At 40.4% G+C, this 9,806-nt stretch overlaps 1 protein-coding gene across 1 annotated transcript; it reads right to left on the bottom strand.

Moving 5' to 3' along the window:
* Positions 1–17: 17 nt before the first annotated feature.
* Positions 18–9,797, bottom strand: CHMP5 (charged multivesicular body protein 5). The gene is made up of 8 exons (XM_054192259.1): positions 9,581–9,797; positions 5,439–5,543; positions 4,611–4,657; positions 2,907–3,000; positions 2,758–2,829; positions 1,568–1,676; positions 1,086–1,198; positions 18–626 (listed from the first exon to the last, which is right to left on the bottom strand). Exons 1-8 carry the CDS (start codon positions 9,647–9,649, stop codon positions 576–578), a joined length of 660 nt encoding a protein of 219 aa, XP_054048234.1. The 5' UTR covers positions 9,650–9,797; the 3' UTR covers positions 18–575.
* Between the last annotated feature and the right edge of the window lie 9 nt (positions 9,798–9,806).

Genomic DNA, 9,806 nt, shown 5'->3' with positions numbered 1-9,806 from the left:
GACGCCAGAGAAACGGGTGAGCTCATCTACGTGATTTTATGTCTCCACAGAATACATACAGTTGACGACGACCCTATTTATGACAGCGTTCAGAAAGGTTACAAGCACAAGAGCATCAAAGTCTCTGGACCGCGGTTGTTTAAAAATGGCGCTGGATCCTTTTTACGAAAGAAGCCCCGCAGCCAGGAGGCGTTTTACCGAGAGCAAGCGGCGACCAGCGGTCTGGGTTTCAAGAAAGAGAAACGTCATACGAAGTCAAAATAAACCTCAGCTACCAACAGCCCCACTACTCTTCACGCATCGCTTCGTCCATGACAACGGGAAACGGAAGCTACAGGACCAGCTGCTTCCGCCGAAGGGAGCTGTGCTGAATTTTCCATTAATAGTAGTAGTAGTCAGTAGTAGAACAGCTTTCCTCGAAAGAACACCACCAGCCATTCGTATTGCGTTCTAGGATGTAGTGATATTAAAGTTACACTGGAAGGACAAGGTCTCCAGGATTTAAAAAAAAAAGAAAAAAAAATTTCTTAATTTGATTTTTATAGTTCATTATATCCATTGTGCTTTTGAAACATTTATGTTGCAGGGATCTTTGGCAATCCAAATTCATCCACCAATACACCATCCTGTAAGAAAGAAAAAGCAGCATCAGGTTAACAGCTCTCCACCAGCCAGAAAATTTCACAAAAGTTTCCTTAAAATTTCCGTAAAGTGATGTATCTGTAAATTGCCACTGTGTGACAGCTGGGATCAAAATTAGAGCATCAATGTTCTTCCTCACTATGAAGGCCCAGAAGAAAACATACAGGAGACTTTCTTATGTTTTTAATAATAACTATTCTAGGAGCTTAAATGTTAGACAGGAGTTAAAAAAAGTCATTTTAGCTCTTTAAAATATAATAAAGAGCATTCAGTATTCAGAGAGCACTCTCTCATATGTAGCATCCAAAATACATAAAACATTAACCACAGTGTTTTGTTCAAAATATTAAGGATTCCAAATATCAAGCAACCAACACAAGTGTGATTAATACAAAACAAACCAAAAAAATACGTATTTTGCTTTTAAAGAGGAAAGGACTCACTTTGTTTTTCGTGTCAGTAGGAGTGACCTCTGGGATTGCTGGAGCAGATGCAGCTTCATCTAGGTAGGAGTTGTCCTCATCGGCTAAAAGCTCATCACCTAACGCATCCAGTTCTGAAATTGAATTATGTTGGCTGAAAAATTATGGAAGGAATTCCTTTGGCAAAAGAAAAGTTGCTCTTAACAGAGAAACAGAATTCATACTGAATGCTTACATTCATACTCGTTTAGTATTACTTAGTCTTTAGTTGGGAATACACAAACACATTAGAGAGAACCCTTTTTTCCTTCATTGTAGCATTCCATTAGTGTCTTTCTCATGTTTGTCTCGTACTCTTGTTACTGCCCTCAAAGGAAATGCAGCTTTTATGTTTAAAAAAAGTGATTAAAACTTTTTTTTTTAAAAAAAAAAACCACACTTAAAGTATTTGACTAATTAAATTAAAAATCACTATATGACCGTATGATGATTTTTACGTTCACCTGCTTCCAAGTCATCTTCATCAATCTCTGGTGTTCCATAGCTACGACTCAGCGCTTCCTGGACTTCATTGGCTTCTTCCATCATATCCTCTAACTGATCTTGTATGTCCTGGGGCAAGAAACAATTTCAATTGGTCCATATTTAATAGTTTTAGTTAAATTTATCAGAGATTAATCAAATTCAGTTTAATAAATTCCAACATACAAGGCACTCACATTTTTTAACGCATAAACCATTTTTTGAAGCAGCATTAATACAAGTGAAGACACGCGCATTCAGTACTATAGTGTGGCCCTAACTACTATTAAAATTATAATAGATGTATGAGGTAGAAGAAGAGGAACCTTGAAACAACAACTCTGCAGAACTTTCTTGCTTTTTTGTTTTAACTAGTCTTCAGGGTAAACCAAAAGCCTCTAATAAATTACCACAGTTCAGCATTATCTTGAAAAGAGGAGAGTATGAACTCCAGAGAAATTAAATCTACTGTCTGGAGGATAAGCACTAGCCTGAGTTGTGCTACAGCAAAATTTCAAAGATACTTTAACAGACCTATTGGCACTGTACTTTGGTATAGGTAAGGAGATAATACTTGCCTGAAGATTTACAATGCAGGCCATATATAAAAACAGTATAGGCAAGAGAACTTAAAGAAATTCAGCACTGGCATTTAATAAGAGTTTAAGTGCAGCATATTTTAAATTATATTTAAAGATCTTATGTATTTAAACCGCAATCTCTGAAGACAGGGCCAGGCCTTGCAGACTTCTTGAAATTAATTTTCTTGTTTGGACTTTTTGTTTTAATATAGCACTACCATGAGCTAGGGGAGCAAAGGACTAATCTGCACATAAGACCAGCAACAATGAGGCGGGGAGGGGAAGGAGGAGGAGGAGAAAAAAGCCATAGCGGGAAGTATTCACCAACATTTATGCTGAAGTGCTGAGGAAAGGAAGGGAGAGATTAAAGATTAGCCCAGCAAGGAAACAACAATCAGTGCGGTAAGGCCAACAACTGATTGCGTAGTACCACAGAAATCAGGAAGCACTTATGATGGTGGTCCCATAAAAAAGGGAGGCAAACTCATGTGCACTAAACCAGTCAGCTTACCTTTAAGTTACACAGTGCACTTGTCACCATTTCAGTACGTTATTTCTGTTCTTTAGTAATTTAAACTATAGAAGCTCACCTCAATTTGATCAATTTTGACTTGCTTGTAAGCTTTCTTCATTTCTTTCACTCCCAGTTTCATTGCATCAACCTAGAATAGAGTAAAACATGCTTGTATCTGATGTAGCATACACAAATTAAACAAGTGTGAGATTATTATACTCGTACCGTTGTCTTTGTATCCTTCAGTGCCTGAATAGTGTAATTAGCTTGTTCCATATTAAAAGACTGCTGTGACAGATTATCCCGCTGTTGTTCGTACCTGTTAAAAACAATGCAAATATTGGCTTTAAAACACCACTCTCTATCGCCACAAAAAGTCTTAATTTTTTAAAAAATGGAAAAAACCAGCAGCAGTAGTCTGAAGATAGAGAATTTTTTTTTTTTTTTTAAATTATTATAAAGAATCACATCAGAATAAGTAGTGTAATAAAAATCTGGCCATTATGCATTTCTATGTATCTAAAGTTGACAAAGCTACTCCATAACTAACGTTCTGTTTTAACTGATGGCGATACCATGTTCGTAAAGGCTTACATGGTAGGTAAGGATATAGCAAAGGTTTTTATGCATGCCATTGCTTACTAATGCTGTAAGCAGAATGGAAGAGATGCAGGTTATCCAAACCACAGTGGCTCTGCACTGGAGCTTTGCAGGGCAGGGAGCGGGGAGAGAAGGAGGCAGGGTAGAAAAGGGAAACTGTTACAGTTAACCAAAAAGAAAAGGGAGACTTAAAAAAAAATAATAAAAAAAAAAATCACAAAATCTTCCTCCTTAAAGCTAAATTTGTATCCAATCAAGAATGTAAAATAGATCAGGTTGAACATAAAAACGAAAGCATAAAAATGAACAATAATTCCTTCTTCAAACATCCAAGGCAGTAGGTCTGTGAGACAAGGATGATCCAAATACAAAACAGCTTCTGGACAAGGAATGAATATATTACCGTTTAACAAGATGGGAGAGGGATGACTGAGGGATATGATGACAGCCTATTATGAGGGGCCCAGTGACTGTAAATAGGGAAACAACTATCAAATAAGTTTAGCAGGCAGCAGAGTAAAAAATAAACAAATAAACAAGGAAAAAAAAGACCAAAACAAAGCAGTTCTTCTCACAACATCTAACTAAACTATAGCACTCCTTACCATATGATATTTTGCATTACAAGTGTTCACAAATACTTAACGAGTAATTAATCAAGTCTGTATAAGTGCAGTTCCTCTGAGGGATATGAAATGCAAGACGACACAAGCTTTGGCTTAGATAGCACCTAAGAGATGTGCAGTTCGGGGACTGTAAGACATTCCAGTGAAGCACTCTTGAACACGTGCCACTTTCTGACATTCTTTCCTTTGCATTTGTTGCTGGACACTTTTCAAGACAGCACACTAGGCCAGTCTGGACCACAGGATCACCTATCATATCCATTCTGGGTTTTTGCATAGACACAATTACCTGCACTACATTTGTTCAAGTCTTAAAAGGTGTCCACAAAGAACAGGTAAATTTCCAGTAAGCCAGAACGAGATCATGAACTACACAATTTATAGTAGTCAATTAATGATATAAAACGAGGCACATACTCTCTCAGAAAGTTCAGGAGCCAAGCATAGCTTTAGTAACGAGCAGATTTAGGTCAGCTTGTCCCAGTCCAAATTTATACACTCACATACAAATAAGGCACAAATATGCTGATGCACAATTTGTAAGGAGATGCTTCTGAAAGGCTGACTAGCTCGTTCAGCATTTTTCTTTTAAGAACGCTCAGAAGCAAGAGTACTAGAAAGAGAAATGAAAGTGTGCCACCCCCCTTAGAGAAAACAGGATTTCATTAATCCCAAACTGATAAAAAGATTTACGCGCACTTACATTCGCTTCTGCTTCAACACTCTCAGTGCTTTCTGCTTTACTGTATTCTGAAAGACACAATATTATTACATTAGGAAAGGTATTTGACTTTACTCTGGATTATACTGCTTAAATCTAATGTATCACATTCAAGTTTTCCAAAAGATTCCTCAGTTACTAATGCAAAGAGTTTAACAACAGTCACATTCAGTGTTTGTCCTGCACTAATGGTTCACCTAATAGGCTTGTATGTAAAGCTTCTAAAAGTAAATACTTCCAAAGTTTCTGGCTTTTGAATATTTTTTTTTGATAAGCAGAATTCAAAGTCAGACTTAGTCTATCAGAACCATCTTTCATGAACACGTTTTAATGGCCAGCATCAAATAAGACTGACAACAGTATTTTAACTATACTGTTTGTACTAAATATGCCTATTAAATAAAAATTAAAGATGTTTATTATTAGATACTTTTTTGTAATATATGTTCAACCCCTTTCAAAAATGGGTTTTCCTACTCCCTTTTCTGCATAGTGGAGACTTTTTTATTTTGGTGGGTGAAACAAACAGCCTCTCTACCAGACTTAATTCATGTAACAGAAGAAGGGAAAAAAGTAAGTTACTTCTGACTGGGGAACTACATTACACTTTGGAAGAAATAAAACCCAATAAAAACACAGTTCAAAGAGACATGTCTAAGAGATGCTTCAGAATTAAAATAATCCTCCAGGATCAGTAAGGCAAGATGCAATTCTAAGAACCTGATGAACCGGCTACATCACTTCACCGGCTACCACACGACAAGCGTGAGTCACATCCTCTCATGCTTAAATCCCACAGACGATTCTTACCTTTGCAGGCCCCTCTCTCATCTTCTTCATTTGATCCTTATACTTCACTAGCTCTGCATCGAGCCTAGCAATTTTCTTGTCAATTGACTCAGCTCTGCTATCCACCTTTTATACACAATAGAGAAAACAAACAGAAAAACATTAATTTTTATTCAGGTATCGGACAATAAAAGAACAGCCTTGGTTTTGTTATGCTTCTAAGTGAATTGTTTCTTCACTCAGTATGTTTTATAGACAGCTGAAAGTTTGTAGAGGATCCAAAACCAGAAACAAGTGAAATTCCTTCTACAAGGAGCACAAGAACTACTCCGAGGTTGCAGGAAGCTCTGCCATTGTAACACATTCTCATCATTTTGAGATGCTTTTTTGCACACCCACTCAAGTCATGGTCTCTATTTGGGAATTTCTGATAACATACAGTGCCAGGGACTAAAGCAGACGGGAAAAATAAAAACATAGGTGTACAGATAAAGGAGCAATGCAAAAGGGACAGGGATGTGTTCAGCAAGGCTAGAGGTTTATTTTTGGTGGGCAGAGAACCATTAATCCTTCAGAATGATACCTAGATTACTGGTGACATTCAAGAAGCCCAAACTTAATGACCATTTTTTTCAAAGGTGCCTAACTTCTTTGTCAGAGACGCACTTTTCCCATCACTTCCAACAAAGGCAGCCAAGACATGGCTGTTCCCCCTGGTAGCTACTCTGAATTCTTACTGCTCCAAATCCCAATAGTAGCTGCATAACTCAGTAAGAGACCGCCAGCAGTCAATCCTAACAGCCGTGGCACAAAGCATATCACAGAGCTGTCATTATGGGAAGATTTTAACCCTACTGCAAGAGGGGGTTAAAGAAGATAATTACGTAGACAAACACGGGTATAGATCATTCTAACAGCATACACAATTCATAAAAAAAACAAAGAAAGCCTCCTTAACATGAACTGATTATCACAGCATTTCTCTGGAAACAACAAAATAAAGCTTATTAACTTCTCATTCCAAGGGAATGAGAAGGGATCTCTAGGGATTAGAATATCATTACATCCCAATTATAGCGTGAGACCAATCAGTGCAAATTTACAATTCTGACTTGCTAATAGTGTGGCTAAACATGTATAATTACGCATATTTTCATTTTGGTGTCTCAATGACCCTTTTAAATCTCTGCTCTGTGCCAGCAACATGCATTTGCCAGAGGCATCTTGGGCAGAACATTTGATACGAACACTCCACACAAGACACTGAAGTGCCTGGGCACAGCTGGCATTGATTAAAAAAAAAAGTATTAAGCTTTCTATCATGTCAAATATTTTACTAATAGCAAAAGACAGATAGCTGTGATTTTTAAACTCTTGTAGGTTCAAAGTGTACCACCTCAGTCAAGATCTTTCACCAGCCTCCTTCACAGGGGAAAACCCATTACTTGGTTTATTTATATAATGATTCTCTTAGGCAGTACTAGCAGGAAACAGAGACAGGTCCTCCTACATTGATTAACTACATAAAAATTTCACACACACATTATACAGGTCACAGTTTTTAAAAATGAGAATGGATGGAAGAGGGGAGAACAGATCTAGTTTATCCAAAAGAAAACTAGATTGTGTATTAAAACTTGAAGAGCTGCTTTCTGTTATTCACAAATAAGGCATACTGAGGTGCATTTCATTGCTAAACAGGAGAAAGTGACCACGGTATCCCAAATCCTTATTAAACAAAATTGCAGCTTATTTCAATTAAAAAAAAAAAAAATATCACGCACAAGACCCAATTTTAACACTGTTGCCACTATTAACCTTTTGTAAACTATTAGCCTTTTGTTCCTATGTTTCCTACTTACTACTCTGAAAAAAACCCATAAATTTGGAGTGTTTATTCAAAGAAGAAAAAGTAAAACCGATACTGACAATCCCACAGTTCCTGATGCATCCTTCCTCATGACAGCTTTGAGTCATCTGACTGTGCTCAGCCAGCAAGGAAAAAAAAGAGTCTGGCACTTAGTGCAACGTCGAGGCAGGCACAGCAAGGGAGCAGGCACAAACTGCCAGGGAGAGTGGGAGCATACCCATGGGGAGCAAGCGGGGAGGCAGGAGGGCGTCACACAGCCAGCCGGCAAACTCCATAGCAACCACCCATCAAAAAAAAAAAAGTACGGAGAAGTGTTTCCTGGGATTCTGCAAACACTTCAGATTAGAGATACCACCCAAGCCGCTCTTTAAATTAAAAAAAATCTTGAATCGTTTAGATATCCTAAGGTGATGCTCATTCTCTTACCACAGAAAACTAAGCATGTTGTGTGCTGATCTTACTGGGTTTGGTCACGCCACTTCTGCACACACAGGTAAGAACACCCAAAACACAGGTATAATTACTGCCTAAGAGTTGTCTACATTTTTAACAAATGGTAACTATGAACATTAATCATTGCTTACCAAATACAATAATTCCTAACTGCCATTAAATGGCTAATTACTATTGAAGTAACACAGTAAGAAATTTTACAAAGCAATTTGACTCTTTCAAAAAGGTACAACGAAATGTGCCTAAGAATGAAAACAGCACAGAAGTGACGTTACTTAAGTAACAGGTATATATACCCTACATTTGTGTAGGGTAGCACTAACAAATATTAAATATTTAACTTAGAGAGTCTCTCCACTATGTAGCAAAATAAATCTTCTGGGAGGAAAATTATGTTTTTTCACAGAAACTTTTTGTTGTCAGGTTCCAGTGACAATGCTTAGTTAGCCTTAGTTAACCTCCATTTATACCACAACCATTACTGACCTTTCACCTGACTTTGTTAACCACCGAGACAACAGAAAGAGCTGTAAGTCTCTGTGAATACCACAGTTTATTCACAAACTTAGAAGCCCAAAAAAAAAAAAGACTAAGAAATGACAAGATTAACCTTCCTAAAACTTTTCACTGATCTTCTTGGTTCCCTTGCGCCTGTCCCTGCCTTCCCACAACTTGGCAGAAGAACATGCACATCGTGTGCATCCATTTATGGGATGTGCTCCAATGCACAGGAAACAGAGGCATGGGCATATACATACATACAAATGTACATATCAGTGTAAGCATATGCTCCTGCACATGCTGTGCTGATACACAGATGCACGCTAAAATACATGTGTGCATACATACAAACATGCTGTACCAAAGCATAGTCACATAGCTATGTATGTTCAAGTGTGTGTATATGTGTGTGTGTATATATATATATATATATAGTGAAATGTCATGGTTTCAGCTAGGATGAAGTTAACTTTCTTGCCAGCAGCTGGTGTGGGATTAGGAATGAGAATAGTGTTGGTAGTGCACTGATGTTTTTGGTCAAGGCCTTTTCTGTTCCCCACACCACCCCACCAGCGAGTAGACTGGGGGTGAGCAAGAATCTGGGAGGGGACAGAGCCTGGACAGCTGACCCCAACTGACCAAAGGGATAGTCCATACCACAACACCTCGTGCTCAAGTATATAAAGCTGGGGGAAGAACAAGGAAGCGAGGACGTTTGTAGTGACAGCATTTGTCTTCCCAAGTAACCATTATGTGTGATGGATCCCTGTCTTCCTGGAGATGGCTGAGCACCTGTCTGCCGATGGGAAGCAGTGAACGGATTCCTTGTTTTGCTTTGCTTGCATGCACAGCTCCCGCTCTATTTCTAAAACTGTCTTTATCTCAACCCACGAGATTTTCCTCACTTTTACTCTTCCAGTTCTCTCCCCCATCCCAACTCGGGGTAGGGGGGTGGTGGGGGGGGAAGCAAGCAAGTGGCTGCGTGGTTGTAGCTGCCGGCTGGGGTTAAACCACAACACACACTCAGACGCACACAGACGCTCCCTGTCACGCACACTCACAAGCTGTGCCACCCTCAAAGCAGCCCACGCAACCCCCGGGTCACTTCCGCGTGCAGGCCGGCCCACGGACACGCAGGAACTCACGCACGAATCTCCCCACCCGCGCGGGCCCGGGCCCCGGGCCCCAGGCCCCGGCGGGGACGGAGGGCCTCGCCCGGCCGGGCCCGCCTCACGGCCCAGGCTAGGAGTGCCGCCCTGCCGCTCCCCTGTCCCTCCCGAGGAGGCGGCCGGGCCAAGCAGCGCAACTTCGGGCCCGGCGCCCCGGGGAAGGTACTCACCGTCCCGATGCAGTCGGTGAGGCTGGGCGGAGGCGCCTTCGGCTTCGCTTTGCCGAAGAAGCGGTTCATGGCGGCGGTGCCTCGGTCTCGGGTGTCGGTCTCGGCAACAATCCCCGCCGACCCGGAAGCCCAACAACAGGCCCGGCCCCGCCCCACCAGCCGCCCCCAAGGCAGGGCGGTGGCGAAGGCGGAAGCATTGGCACGGTGGCACGGCGCCGCACTTCCG

This window comes from Rissa tridactyla, chromosome 2 (genome assembly GCF_028500815.1).
Source record: "Rissa tridactyla isolate bRisTri1 chromosome 2, bRisTri1.patW.cur.20221130, whole genome shotgun sequence".
NCBI classification, from domain to species: domain Eukaryota; kingdom Metazoa; phylum Chordata; class Aves; order Charadriiformes; family Laridae; genus Rissa; species Rissa tridactyla.
Note: the sequence above shows the minus strand (reverse complement) of the source record. Positions and strands in the feature narration are given on the sequence as shown.